Raw genomic sequence first — 16,095 nt, 5'->3', positions numbered from 1 at the left:
TCTTTATTGTTTAAAATGAAAACTTATTATGAAACATGAATAGGAAACCCATATTCAAATTTGTGGGGAAATTTCTTCTACGGCAAAACAAAATATTACACTTTTTGTTATTGTTAATTAATGACTAAAATTTTGAATAAAGTACAAATATGAAAGTGAAAATTAACTGTAAAGTGTCAAAATAGTTACAATACTAACCACGAATTAGTTTTTTATAATCACATTTTTCTTTGAATATGTTGATAATTTACATAAACGTGGTCATGTCTAATTGGTATCCAGTTTGAATTACACAATATGCATTAATCTACGAAGTAATTCACATTGCTTTGTCACATCGACTTTCAGAAGTGTATGTTTCATTTGTTCGTGAAGATTTTACTCCGTTTCTAAACTTTTAGTTCGTTTCTCAAAAGAGTAATTGATATTATATCGATTTTACAAGAATATACATACCAGCTATGATATGAATTTTCAAATCGTCAAATGTGATGATAAAATATGTTATTCCATATTGGTATTATTTTAGTAGGTTTCTTTATATGAATTGGATTTTGAATAAAAAAGCATATTCACCTGAGAAAGTGTTATTCACCGCGCTAAACGTCACGCGCTTTTACATGCATGCAACGTTATGGTAAAATGTTTCATGTAAAAAAAATTGGTATATGTTTGTCATTAAATACATTTTCTTCTCTCGGAATATGGAATAAAACAATTACTGTCTTTTGTTTCGGTAAATATGGGGTTTTATTGACTTTTGAAAAACTGATATTCACTTCGGCCGTCGGCCTCAGTGAATATCATTTTTCAAAAGTCAATAAAACCGCATATTTACCTCATCAAAAGACAGTAATTGTATAATATCGCCTGTGTTAATCTCAAGATCAATTCCCAAAACCAAAACGTACATGTAGGATACAGATTTGATTGCTGTACGGGATAACACGTGTGAATATGCGCTCGGCAGAAAACACCATTATATTGGAAACAAGAACATCAAAAATTAAACTTTTGGAATATTACGATCAAAAGCGCGTGAGTAAAATATTCACAAAAGTCAATTGTGCATAAAGTAGCAAAAATCTTAATTTTAGTACAATCATGTAACTTTGTTTATAACTTTATCTGTAGGTAACAGGAGTTTTTTTTTTATTTCTGACGCGCATTTCTTCTACAAAAGACACATTTGTGACGCTCGAATCGAAAAAAGTAAAAAAGACTAAATAAATTCAACAGTGAAGAGTATTGAGGACACAAAATTATGGAAGTGTTTTTTTTGCCAAATCCAGCTAAGGTAATATACACATGCATTGTATAAAAGTCTTTTTACGTTTTCTTTGATTTAAAAAAATAGAAAAAAATACATTACTTTAACGCAAACCGCAAAGAGGACCACAAAATTACCTGTGACGAAAATAGTAATTTTCATCATACTGTTCGCTCAAAATAGATGTAAAAACATGTGTAACCACGCCATATTATTTATGTGCATGTCCCAAGTCAGGATCATGTAGTTCAGTGGTTGTCGTTGGTTCATTTCCGTCATATTTGTTTTGTCATACGTTAAGCCGTTAGTTTTCTCGTTTTATTTCTTTTTCACATTTTTCATGCCGGAACCTTTTATATCCGACAATACAGTTTGATTCTTTTCTCATTGTTGAAGGCACTATGATTGTTAAATCCACTTCATTTGAACTCTCGTGGATAGTTGTCTCATTAGCAGTAATACAAAATATGCTTATTATTATAATATACCTATATATGATATATGGAGAGAATGTTCTATAATTAAAAGCAAAGTAAATAGTTATCAAAGGTACCAGGATTATAATTTAATACGCCAGACGCGCGTTTCGTCTACATAAGACTCATCAGTGACGCTCAGATCAAAACAGTTAAAAAGCCAAACAAATACAAAGTTGAAGAGCATTGAGGACCCAAAATTCCAAAAGTTGTGCCAAAGTGTTATTCAATTTATGCTTATCTGCTTTTTTATACAATGGCTGGCTGGTAGCAGGAAAAAATGGAATAATTTTAAAACAATCATACAGGTAACGTGAGTTTTAACAATGTGGTTCAAAGATCGGTATGAACCATCACCATATTACACGTCTCATACACGAGCCCATTCTAATGTGGGTTTGTGAAACATGATCAAACACATTCTGCCCAAAAGTTGCGTCAGCAACGAGTACATCTCGTATTCTGCTGAACAGTATTTTTGTTTGTTGACAAAATACTGTTGCTGTCAAGTTATTTTAAAGAAGAGCCCAGTCTAAGTGTTTATATATATTATATTGTAATACTAAAGAACATATTTTTTTCATGATATTAAAGTTATTACCAACAACGCAAAATATTGATTTTTTTTTGTAATTGTAAAAGCAATTACTCCACAAGTATTCACTAACAAGCTAGAAAGGAGACAGAGGAAGCAATATCAATCCACAAGTAGAATAACAGACAAAATCCATGGCCAAAAATAACCCGAATCGGTGACATATACAAAACAAAACAAAACACTACTAAGAACCTAAATATTGAGCAACACAAACCTCGCAACATTCCTGTGTGAAATCCGATAAGCTTCGTAAGGGTAGGCAGTTCCCTGCTTAACCAGTTTCACCTTGTTGCATGCAAAGTTCGATAATATTAAGATGCATTCATTGATGGTTTCTCCCGGTCAGATGTCGTAAAGTTGTCGAACCTAATCTTCACGAGCTGTCTAAAACATCTTATTTTTCTCACAGGCAATATTATCTCTCCTTCTTACTTTTACATTAAGCATTAATATTGTGTCAACTAGGACAGAATCGATCACAAGACAGGCACGCATACTAGTATTTTCAATCTTATAATTATGCAAATTATCTTGCCTCTTTCTATGTTGGCCATGGAATGGTTTTTTTTTTTTTTTTTTAATTTTCTCTGTAGACGAATTTATTTAAGTATTTAAGTATGCTCTAAAACGTGTTCTGTTTTTCATGTTTAAACTTTTGGACTCGAGTATATCTAAAGAAAATAACTCTATAATCATTATGTAAGTGCAGTGCGCGCGCAAATTAATACTATTTTTATTTTACAAATAAAGATTATATATCAGTGTAAAGAGGTCATTAGCAATGCTAATTAAATTCAAAGTGTATGAATAAAAAAGATACAACAAAGGCATATAAAGGTTAATAAATTGTCTTCAACAAGGCACATGTGTCAAAACACTATGTAAAGCTCTATATCACCATTAGGAAAATAACGCTGAAAATAAGTTTAACAATTTGTACTGTTTCATCGAAAATCTCCCATCAACATCCATTCTCAAAATGACAAATTCAAGTTAGAAATGTGTTGCAATATATCATAAAAATTGTCATTTTCATCTGCACAAGGAACATTTAACATCATTTATACTTATGATTACATGTTTACAAATAAATAATTGCACGTTAGATTTATTCGTACCTTGTCTAGACTCTAGACGATTAATTAAGAGTCCGAAATATCGCATTTATATATATATCCTGGTGATTTCTGATATTTTACTTTTAGTTGTCTTACAATTTGTATGTTTGTTTGTTTGTTTGTTTGTTTGTTTGTTTACGTTATACAGTTACATCTCCTTAAAGTTTGGTTCCTTCCCTTGTAAATGTTAAAAGCTAATTTTCACAAAATAATTAAATGTATATTCGACATAGTTACTTAAATTATTGTCCGTTGCAATTGGGAAGGAGGGGGGGGGGGAGGGGGGGGGGACGGAAGGAACTTATATAAGAATTAATATTTTATTCGAAAGGTCATTAAATAGAGAATAATTATAATAACTATGATATTTCAGGTATATTCGAGGTTTGTCGTCAATAGAGGTAAATGACAAATTTCGTTATGCATACATATATCTAACAACGCTACCCTTATCTAAACCGTTTTTTACGATTGTTTTTGGGGCATGTCATGCTCTGCAAACTATTTAAAGATACATTATAACAACCCTTTAAAGTCTCGGTGTCATCATAAAAAAGAAAAAAAAAAGAAAGGCTTATTTGTTAGAAGTTAAATCTCGGTCGACACTTTTTGCAGAACTTCCTTTTCGATTCATTATTTTCTAATTCTAAATATACACGAAAGGCTTGTCACTGGAAGTAACACCAAACAGCAGAATCACCTGGGCCTCCATATAATCAAGATGAACTTAAAATGTAATTCCGGTTCCATAATATTTTCTGTTATAAAATATTCGTATCTAAGCCATATCAACCACCATGACACAGTTTATTTTAGACTAGGAAATGAACACATGTACACGCCTTATGTAGTGTTGTCATTGTATACGTCCTAAAGCTATCGACCTATCATTAGAGGTGTGATGTCAACAATTGAATACATATTTACATCATTATCTATTATGTACATCTACAATTATACGTGAAAATATAAGTTGTTACGTCAATTTCTTACTGATAGCCACAAAAATGTCTTTTTGTTGAAAATTTATGATTTCAATATTCTATTTTTATCGTTATTCTGACAGTCAATTGGGTAATGAAATTCACAACAATAAATGTTAAATTTACCTAAATATCGAGAAGGAACATTTTGGGCAAAACAGGTTGATGTTTATATTGTCGTTAAAAGAGTTGAAGAAACAAAATACTAGTTCCATAAGGTACATGTGTTGCAGTTTTCTATTGGAGAGGATCAATTTTTTTATTATCAGGGTAATATTCTCCTTTATTGCTATTTCATCAAAAAAGTTTTGTTTTAATTAAAAATATCCAACACTATATTGCACCACGTTAATGAATTCGATCTCATCAGGAACGCTTTATTGCGGGAATTAAAATCTTCGAAGTGGTAGACACGGCATTCCACTGCAGCATCGGTATAGACACATTGTAGAACCGGTAAAGACTTAAAGTAGAATCGGTATAGACTTAAAGTAGAACCGGTAAAGACTTAAAGTAGAATCAGTATAGACTTAAAGTAGCATCGGTATAGACTCAAAGTAATTGTAAAAGTATCAAAACAAACAGCCAATAACACCTCTACAAAGACACCGAAACTATAACAGTACTAACATAGATTTAATGTCTTATGTATTGTTTTACGAATTCGTCAAATGGGAATCATATGTCACTCATTGTCATTAAATGATGTCACGTGATCATCAATTAATACAGAACATTGGTGTTTTCATTGGGACTGAATTGGTAGAGGAAACTTAAAGAGTGGTTGAGACAATTATTTTCAAATATTTAAACTGGATTTAATATTCTACATTGGAAACGAAAATAAATAAATAATGTTTAGTGATTGGATTTAACAAAAGACTTTTTCCCTGTAAGTACCTTGTTTTTTTTTATCGTGTAATAGAGATATTTCGAACCATACAATCGGCAACATTGCAGAAACTGCGTATTTGAAGACCGTAATTGTTTTTTTAAATCTCTCTTTACATATACATTTTCCATCTACTATATAATCATATGCAAAACACGAAATCAATTATTTTATCATTTCTTTTTTATATTTTTTAAGCCGACTTGGTTTTGTAATCTTTCTTTTTTTTTCTGTGCAGGTATACAGTAAAACGTGTTGGGTGTTGTTTTATTTTTATTTTTTTTTGGGGGGGGGGGGAAGGTGGGGGGGGGTCTTCATTGTGTTTTATAAGGGTACCTTTAAGATGATTAGACGGTCTTTAGATAACTTTCATTTTCTTGATTATCCGAAAGCAAAGTGTGTCCTTGTGTGACAAAAAACTCCATTTAGTCACCGTTTTCAAATTGTGGCGTGCACATTACTCCTTATTACACCACATTTCTTTAAAGTTCCGTAAACAAATGGCAATTTGTAAAACGAAATACAAAAAAAGAAAGAATGCAAATATTAACAAAAATTAATACACACTAGGCTTCATTATAATAAGTTATTACGCATTAAATATGCAATATCCGCCAGCTATGCATAACTGATAATAATTATCTCCTAAATAACTCAAAAGATTTCAAAATTATGATTTATTGAAAATTGTTTGAAAAGCTAATTTCTTAACAATTTCTGTGTTTTGAATTTCGCCTAGCATATAAGGATTTAATAAACACCAAATGAAAATGATAATTTCCTTCTGAAATGAATTATCTTGTACCTACAGATAAGGGGAAAAAAGAAACACTTGAACAATAGTTTGTCCTTTTAGATCTTCTTAACATTTTTTTTCTTTTTTTATGAAGTTTAGACGAAGTTTGTTTACTGTACCATTAGAGACAGGCAATGCTTGATGCTTGTGTAAGATGTTAAAATATGCTTCTAGACGTACGAAACCTTCTAGATACTTTTCGATTCTGTCTGTTTTTCATGTTCAACAGAATGTCGAGTAAATGTCAATATTAATATTCTACGAAAAACATTTTATTAATTTAATATGAAAGAACTAAATCTACAGAGAAATTATTAGATATTAGCATAATTTATATTTTGAAAAATAATAATAATTTGGTCAAAATTGCTGATTTATTAATTATTATAATTAGGGCAATCTTTGATTTAAAACACGACCTATTATAATGATCGTAAACAAATATAAAGTTTAATGCTGTAAAAAAATCTGTTAAACTTCTTTAATTTTCCAAATGAGAAATGAAGTACAAGATTTTGACATAAAATTTTCAATGCGGTTATGCTCTATTTTTTAAGTTTACTTAATAACTATAACTTTAGAACATGTTTTAATACCTATACATCATGGGATTGTATTTAAAGAAAGGTTTTTCTATGTAGATATCAAACGACCCACAATCACCGTATTGGTTGAAGCCTAACAGATATATCACCGACTGGGACTTATTTATATCTAGAGTACCTATGATCTAGCTGATTGTTGGGGTCCGTTAAATGACCTTAGTTACAGTAAATGGCACATCACAGATTTACACCACATCTCGTTGACGATATAATAAGAAATAAAGTCCCTATCCCAATGTATTTCAGTGTCAAGAATTAATAATACCAAAGATCCTGCTTTTTATATTATCCTGTCGTTTTCTCTCTTGAAATTGCCTGTCTTCGTCGTAGAACTTTGCAGCTCTCATCATTCCGGTTTTCGAGTATTTGCCCATTGGTCGTATTTGAATATAATCATGCATGTTACATCGTAAATGAGTTTGTAGAAAGTAATGTTAACGATGAATTGGAGGCGAAACATTCCATAAAGTTTTTAACATATGTATCCAGTTGTTTTCGATGATAAAATAGATTTCTTTTCAATTTTTTTTTCTCAACTAGACTGAGCCAATGTCAGAGATAATAATTATTATATTTAACAGGACAACATGACAGATGCCAGTACTAGCATCGTTCTAAATTTCCTATTGATTGTAGAAATGTCGAGGATTTCGTCTTTAAAGCTTCATTTTTTTACAGATTTGCACGCTTTCCATAATAGTGAGCTATATTATTTGTTGATTGTGCAATATTCAGTTGCATACAACTCATACATATCAGGACACAATAACAACTTCAACTAAATAAGTATTAAAGATGCTGATTAGGATGAAAAGTGTACAATTTTAACTGTCACTTGAATTATACACAATGTTAGACAGGGACAGAAATGTGTATCCTGCAACTCAGAGTGTTTGCTAGGCTGGTTAAACGCCCTGACTCTTCCGTCATCGGATTTAACGTCCATAGCCTAATGGAATATTAATTGCAGATATATACGCCCATATACAAACTGGACATCTCAACATGGCTTTAACTGCTTGGCGCGAGAGAAGTTCTGTTAGTCCATATTACTTAACCCCATTCACCCCTCATGATTTGTCTTTGTATTTAGTTTTCTTGAGATTTCATGTTGTTTTTCATTTATTTTTGTATTACATAATTTCAGGTAAATACAATATATGACCCTGCCTTCCAAAATTAATTATATATCGTCTTTTATTCACTTGGTTTAGTTAGTGGTCATCCTGTTATAGCTGCATTGTGTATGCATGTGGCTTTATGCTTGTGATTTTTTTTAATTATAATGTTCTAATAAAAAAAAAAGAGCATGTTCATGTGTGGTGTAAAACTTGTTGAACCAAGCTACATTCAGTCAGACAACAAACGACAACTACTGAACATCAAATTCAAGACTTAGGACAGATGCAAACAATTGCAGCGGGTGTAAACGTTTTATTGGTACCAAACCTTCACCCTAATTTGAAACAATAGTGCAACATCACAACATAGAAAGACACACTATAAAATATCAATTGAAATTGTGAAATCTCTGGAATTTGTTTTTAGCCTTAACAATATTCATTTACATTTCAGGAAGGTTGTTTAGAATAGAATTGGAGTAGACGAAATGAAAACAGAAGATTTAAGTGAATTAGAAATTCTTGATGAAACTTCCATTGTCCAAACTTTAAGATGCAGGTTCAACAAAGACATATTTTATGTGAGTAAATATTAAGAACTGCATGTCGTTCTTGAACTGATTTCTAAACTATTTCTAAATGAAAAGGTTGACATTTTCAAACCCATAAATTTCAAAGCATTTGAGAAAAAAGTAAATAAGAATAGTTGCTGACATTGAATAAAAACTATGAAACGTTTAGATTCCAAATAGTCTAACAGCTTTTCGTCTAATACTTAACAAAAGTGTCTTCTTATTCTTATCTTGTACACTAAGCAAACATCAATCAATCAATCAATTTTATTCATGCCTTTACTTGTTTTTAGGTGGTCTGTGTATTTTGCAAACGTGTAGATTTTAACTTTAAAACGTGAAAAAATATGTTAAATACTCAATAACCCTGAGTTTTACAAGCTAGATTTACATCTGAGGTGTAATTATAATTTGTTCACTGTTGTTTTTACAGACATACATAGGAGACATATTGGTAGCCATCAATCCATGTAAACCACTACATCTATTTGACGAAAAGGTATGCATCTTTGTTGATAGTTTTTCACATTTTTCAACAAATGGCTGAAGATTTGTTGAAAAAAATGTTTTGACAATTTTTATTATAGATACTATGAAATCTTTGAAATATCTAGCTCTTTTTAATTTTATATTAATATTCTAATTGTATATTGTAGACACTTGTTAGCTAACCTAAAACAAATAAGATAGTACTAGGAAGAAGTAATACCAGTAGCATGGTTTTTCACATGTGAATACGTCTATAATATTTTTTGTTTTTAATTTGAAGAAATTAAAGATACAAATTTTCTATATGTTATTAGGTTGCTAATGGTGAAATATCTTCACGTGGTGCATTTCAAAGTGTTTTTTTTTTTTATAAGAAAGCAAGATTGCAGTTACAAATATGTGAAAGAATTTTTTAAGTAAATACTACTTACAGTTTCTTATGTTTTTACAAGATTATTATCCTTTGCATGTCTAAAGTTCCATTTATTTCTTAGAATCATCATGATTACAAAAACCTCACCGTTCGTTCCCAAAGACCACCACATCTATTCTGGGTGGCCGACCAAGCGTTCCGGGCAATTCAAGATACCAAACGGAACCAATGTATACTGGTTAGTGGAGAGTCCGGGGCCGGCAAAACAGAGAGTACCAAGTACATGATACAACATCTGATGAAACTCAGTCCCAGTGATGACGAGTCTCTACTCGATAAGATTGTCCAGGTACTGTATAGGAATATAACATTCTTTGTATATAGAAATAGTCAGAATTTAGTGTACATTATTTCTTTGTATGACATCTGTTTCCGAATAAGGGAAAATTCATTGTGATTGATTTATTAATTGTTAAATTGATTGGTTTTGGGAGCAGACATTTAGCATTTCTGTTTTGTCAATATGTCTTTCAATCAATTTATCTTGTATTTGTTCACCTAACGATCATAACGACTCATCAAACAGTTATTGGAGGGGATCTTTCCAGAGAACAAACATAGAACTCTCCAAACTAGGGGCATCTTAGTTAAAAATGAAGTGAATCATTCATGTTAAAGTATATTGACTAGGACCTATTACATAACAATCGTCAAGTATCTTATTTCGAAAGAAACTTAAATATTTAAAACACAAGTAAATATGTTCTGTTAGATTTGAAGTACCATAAGTGATTTCTTTTGTTATAGAATTTTAGCATTCTGCAATGTCAATAAAGGCTTTATATCGTTCACGCAATAATGAATTTAACATTTTTGTTGCAAAATATGACAACGAAGGTAGTTACAAATTCTATACCAGCCATAATATTAATGCATAATTTGTGATAATAAGTACATGATTTTGTCAAACAATAATTTGTCCTTGTGTCACTAATTTCTAGAAAGATAATAATAATTAAGTCATTTCCTTTCCCTTTACTACCACTGACCTATTAACATTCATCGATTGATGTTCAATATGATTATTGCATCGGCGAACAAATGATATATGATTGAAGTAATGATGGCTTTTTCATGTTTATGCATGGGACTAATGATATAGTTAAGAGATAGTTCACCTTTTTTACAGGTGAAGTGACAATTGTCATACCTGCACAATGATAAATGTACAATTTTGCCAGGGGAAATCCCTAATATGAATAAATAGTTGTACCTTTGCTTCTAGAAGAAAGAAAGGTTTAACCTTGTATCGTTGAAAAGTGAACAAGAATACTATTTAAATATAATATTGAATTAAATGAAATGAGATGTGTGGCATGTACGGATTAGAAATATTAAAAGATGCAAATATTCATAGGATTTTCCTAAAATACGGAATAGAAACTTATTCTTTTCAAATTCAACAAAATTTTAAAACAAAATACCTATGAAACTGGGTTCTACGATGGGAAAAACACGTTAGTTGGATAGCAATACGACACTTAAATCAAAGTAAAGACAGTAGGACGAAAACATAGTCTCTCTAATCTCTGACAAGCCCCTCTACCATACGATGATATTGTCACAAATTTTGTGATATTTTCCAGTATCTGCGTCAATTACTGGTAAACAGACGTCAACCAAATACCTGTCAATTCACGTACTATCTGTAATCTTATTTCTTATTTTCACTCAAACAATAGACTTTTCATGATTTCACAATACTGTGGTTTCTAACAAATACAGTCACAACACGATTTTTTGGTGAAATGTACTTATTTCAAAATTATGACATGTTATATGAGTGTCATTAAGACAACTGTCCATTAAAAGGAAAAAGAGGAGAAGGATATAAATAATTTTTATCTTATAACACAATCACCCTCCAAAAAAAAAAAAAGCCAACAAACCCAGATATGACATGATATGTCTTTTATTCAAGATATTATCCAAAAGTTGTTTTCCCTTATTCTCAATTCGAAACAAATGTATGATGTATTGTGAATTTACTAATAATATGACTGAAATGACAACTGTATATTTCATATTACCCTCGAAGGAAACATTTTTAATCCATTTTAAAAGCGCTACACAAGATCCCAATGTACAGTGTAATTTTCATTTTCGAGAGCTTGGTTTATGCTGCTTCTTGTTGACTTGTTATTTCATAGAGTGCGATTAGCTCATTAATCAGTGCTTCGGTACTGACTTAATTTATAACATATTTTATAAAATACCTCGTCGTTTAATGTTGAAATTATTTAAAAAAAACTAGTTTCAAATCTTAAAAGGCAAGGTTTTTCTATTCTTTTTTGGTCTCCTTTTGGTCATTTTTATGTATCTCGTCATATATATATATATGCAAGTTTAAAATAAATGATTTAGGGGTTAAGGCGTTTCAGGTGATTTAAAAAAAAAAAGAAAAGTGCTTAAGATGAAGTCACCTATAAACAAACAAACAAAAAAGTACTATTTTGATTTTACTTATTGGACCTAGTGGTCTTAATTGTTCGACTACTGTATCACTGGTTTTAACACACTGATGTTATGAGTTCGAGTCCCATATAAATTAGGATTGTACGTTATCCTGCTAAAGGTTGTTAGTTCAGATTCCTCCAAAAATAAAAACTGATTTCCAGTAAATAGATAGAAGTGCAGAAAGAGGCATCAAAACACCAAAAATCAATAAATCATTTTACAAAGATTCCTCCACCATAAATACTGGCCGTCAGAAATAGGCACCACAGGAATAGCTAGTGATGCAGAATGTGGGGTCAAAACAATAAAAATCAGTAAAGCATTTTACAAAGATTCCTCCACCATAAATACTGACCGTCAGGAATAGGCACCCCAGGAATAGCTAGTGATGCAGAATGTGGAGTCAAAACATGCACACCAAAAATCAATAAATCATTTTACAAAGATTCCTCCACCATAAATACTGGCCGTCAGAAATAGGCACCCTAGGAATAGCTAGTGGTGCAGAATGTGGCGTCAAAACAATAAAAATCAATAAATCATTTTACAAAGATTCCTCCACCATAAATACTGGCCGTCAGAAATAGGCACCCCAGGAATAGCTTGTGGTGCAGAATGTGGGGTCAAAACAATAAAAACTCAATAAATCATTTCACAAAGATTCCTCCACCATAAATACTGGCCGTCAGAAATAGGCACCCCAGGAATAGCTAGTGATGCAGAATGTGGGGTCAAAACAATAAAAATCAATAAATCATTTTACAAAGATTCCTCCACCATAAATACTGGCCGTCAGGAATAGGCACCCCAGGAATAGCTAGTGGTGCAGAATGTGGCGTCAAAACAATAAAAATCAATAAATCATTTTACAAAGATTCCTCCACCATAAATACTGACCGTCAGGAGTAGGCACCCCAGGAATAGCTAGTGGTGCAGAATGTGGCGTCAAAACAATAAAAATCAATAAATCATTTTACAAAGATTCCTCCACCATAAATACTGACCGTCAGGAGTAGGCACCCAGGAATAGCTAATGGTGCAGAATGTGGCGTCAAAACACCAAAAATCAATAAATCATTTTACTTGTTTTATATTTTGACAGATCAATCCACTGCTAGAAGCATTTGGTAACGCCTCTACTGTTATGAACAAAAATTCAAGTCGTTTTGGTAAATTCATTGAACTGCAGTATGCCGAAGATGGATCGTTGTTGGGAGGTAATGAATGGCGATAACAAAAAGTCTATTATCTTTTTATTCTTATGTAAATTTCTTTATAAAAAACCACGATCTCGTTAATTTTTTCCTCTTTTAATTGTTATGTATTTCTCAAATAACCAAAGGGTTAAATGTATCAACGTGTTTCAATGCATCATCATCATATAAACCTTCATCATGTGAAAAAACTGAAAAGTGCTTTCCAAATAATTTGAAAACAAAATATACAGAATATCACGAAAAGGCACTGTCTCGATGCAAAAATTTTAGCAAATAACGTTCTTGTTCCTTCGTATTTTACAAGATAAAATTTCACAAACATCGATACATCATTATTACTATTTACCACAAGAAAATTTGTATCCAGTGTTGTGGTTATTATTTCAAATAACTGTGACATAATATTGATCTGTCAATAATTTTTTGGATCATGCAACATAAATATGATTTTTAATGAATTTCTTCAACAGCTAAAATTGACGATTACATTTTGGAGAAATCAAGAGTTGTCCATCGGAGTCCGGGTGAGAAGAATTTTCATGTCTTCTATGCATTATTTGCTGGGATGTCAAGAGACAGATTGCTCTATTACTTTTTGGAAGATCCTGATTGTCATAGGTATCTACGCAATAGTATATTATTCCTCTGTAACATTAAAAAATTGTACACAATTACATGTCCAGTGTAAGTGCTCATTTAACGTTAGTTATGCTTTTGTGTATCATGACTGCGTAAACATGTAACAAAAATATAAGAACATAATATATTTATGTGTGATATACAATAAATGTCACAGTAAAGGTATAAAAATATCTTTTATTGTCATCTGTATATCTTTTTCTTTCTCGTTCTAAATACTTATTCAAATGCTATCACATCGGTGCTAAAAACCGACATACTTGACCCTCTGATATGATTTTATCATCCAAATAAAGTATCATAAAATATCATAATATGTTATTTTAGATTTTAGACACTATTCTCTTTTCTATAAGAACAAGTATAAAATCATCTATATGTTGTTATAATTATAGACCCATTCATACAAAGACTTCCTGTACTGTCTGTCTGTAACACTTTTCTGACGCATCTGTCATTTCTATAAAGTCGTCAGTTCTTTTTACATAAGTGTAAAAAAATAAACCCTATATGCTTAGGAATTCCGAAACATAAACATCTTACTAGGATGTTCAATAATTTTCATGAATAATTTTGGAAAGAAATAGACTTTTCTTTACATATAATATGACTGTTTTGCGCACAGCACGTGTTTATGGAGAAAATAGTTATCAAAGGTACCAGGATTACAAATTAGTACGCCAGACGCGCGTTTCGTCTATATAAGACTTATCAGTGACGCTCAAAACAAAATATTTATAAAGCTAAACAAGTACAAAGTTGAAGAGCATTGAGGATCCAAAATTTTAAAAAGTTGTGACAAATACGGCTAAGGTTATCTATCCCTGGGATAAGAAAATCCTTAGTTTTTCGAAAATTCAAAGTTTTGTAAACAGGAAATTTATAAAAATGACCACATTATTGATATTCATGTCAACACAGAAGTGTTGACTACTGGGCTGGTGATACCCTCGGGGACGAAACGTCCACCAGCAGTGGCATCGACCCAGTGGTGTAAATAGTTATCAAAGGTACCAGGAATAAATGGAGAAACAAAAATATCTACAATATTAAAATCACAGTTTTCCCAATTTCATAGAATCATGAGAGACGACGACCAGAGTAGTAGTGTGTTTAAAGACAACGAAGAATACGAATACTATCATCAAATGTTTACAAATCTCACCAAAATTATGGCAGAAATAGGATTTTCTGAAGAGGTAATATAATCGTCAAATTATATGATAAATACAGCATTGTTTATGTATTGCACAGTCAAACCTATGAAGTAGCTTTAACCTTAAATATTAGTCCAAAATAATTTACAAACAAGGTTGATGAAGACGAAAGATATTTTGGAATGTTCTAATTTGCTTTACCCCAATGTTTTAGTTATATGTTGCCTTCAGATGTAAACAGACTTAATGCATAACAAGTTGAGATGATACGACGGTGGAATATAGACACGTCTGTTGATTATGAACAGACAACTCTATAGTCATAAGGGAACATAATGAAAAGACGTACGGTAGTCCACAAATTATTTACACAATCTACAAATGAGCAACACAAACTCATTGAAAACACAATTGAGTACACAATTTTTTGCGTTTTCTTTTGGCAGCTTTTAATGGTTAAATCAGATAGTGATTAATCACGGAAGAAGATTTATAGACTAAACTTCCTGAATGATAGCTGTAATTCATTCGTTTGATTTGTTTGAGATTTTGATTTTGCCATTTAAGGGACTTTCCGTTTTGAATTTTCATCACAGTCCAGTATTTTTGTCACTTTACTTTTTGCATGACCTTACGGAGAACATGTACGGCAAAAATTATGTATGATATTGTTTGGTTTACCTTTTCAGCACATCTCAGTAATATTTCTAGTCCTAGCAGCAGTGTTACATCTAGCCAATATTCAGTTTGTAACATGCGAGGAAACAGATGGAGTCACCGTGGCAGACGAGTATCCCCTACATGCTGTTGCTAAGTTACTTGGAATAGAGGATGAAGTTGAGTTAACTGAAGCCCTTATATCCAACGTCAACTACATAAAAGGTGAGAAAAACTGTATTTGCAAATCTACTACGTACCATATGCTGGCTATAGTGTACTCATATGACTCTTTTTTTTCCAAATGTCTTCGAGACAACATAGAACGTTGTACAAAGACAATTTGTATGTTTTAAATATATAACTCATTACTTTTATTTCATTTATAAAGGGGAGAGAATTCAGTCGTGGAAAAACTTTAGAGATGCAAACAACAGCAGAGATGCTCTAGCCAAAGACCTATACTCCAGACTCTTTGGGTGGATTGTTGGACAGATCAACAGAAAAATATGGACAGCGAAGAAACGTCAATCGAAGTAAGTATTTAATTTCCTTTTTAAAATATTCGTCCAAATTCTACTGTTGGCTATTCAAATTATTAATTATTCTTATTAA

The 16,095-nt window shown here is 31.5% G+C and overlaps 1 protein-coding gene across 1 annotated transcript in view; it reads left to right on the top strand.

The window, feature by feature from the left end:
• The first annotated feature begins 5,192 nt into the window (after positions 1 to 5,192).
• Positions 5,193 to 16,095, top strand: part of LOC143072299 (chitin synthase chs-2-like) — a 32,716-nt gene continuing 21,813 nt past the window's right edge. The window contains exons 1-9 of the mRNA XM_076247169.1: positions 5,193 to 5,337; positions 8,314 to 8,440; positions 8,865 to 8,930; positions 9,415 to 9,642; positions 12,913 to 13,027; positions 13,498 to 13,645; positions 14,745 to 14,865; positions 15,513 to 15,705; positions 15,872 to 16,016. Of these exons, the coding sequence (XP_076103284.1) occupies positions 8,348 to 8,440; positions 8,865 to 8,930; positions 9,415 to 9,642; positions 12,913 to 13,027; positions 13,498 to 13,645; positions 14,745 to 14,865; positions 15,513 to 15,705; positions 15,872 to 16,016 (1,109 nt within the window). The 5' untranslated portion in view covers positions 5,193 to 5,337; positions 8,314 to 8,347. The remainder of the gene's footprint in view (positions 5,338 to 8,313; positions 8,441 to 8,864; positions 8,931 to 9,414; positions 9,643 to 12,912; positions 13,028 to 13,497; positions 13,646 to 14,744; positions 14,866 to 15,512; positions 15,706 to 15,871; positions 16,017 to 16,095) is intronic.

Source organism: Mytilus galloprovincialis, chromosome 4 (assembly GCF_965363235.1).
Source record: "Mytilus galloprovincialis chromosome 4, xbMytGall1.hap1.1, whole genome shotgun sequence".
NCBI lineage: Eukaryota > Metazoa > Mollusca > Bivalvia > Mytilida > Mytilidae > Mytilus > Mytilus galloprovincialis.
The sequence above is the reverse complement of the archived record's forward strand: the minus strand, read 5'-3'. Positions and strand labels throughout refer to the sequence as shown.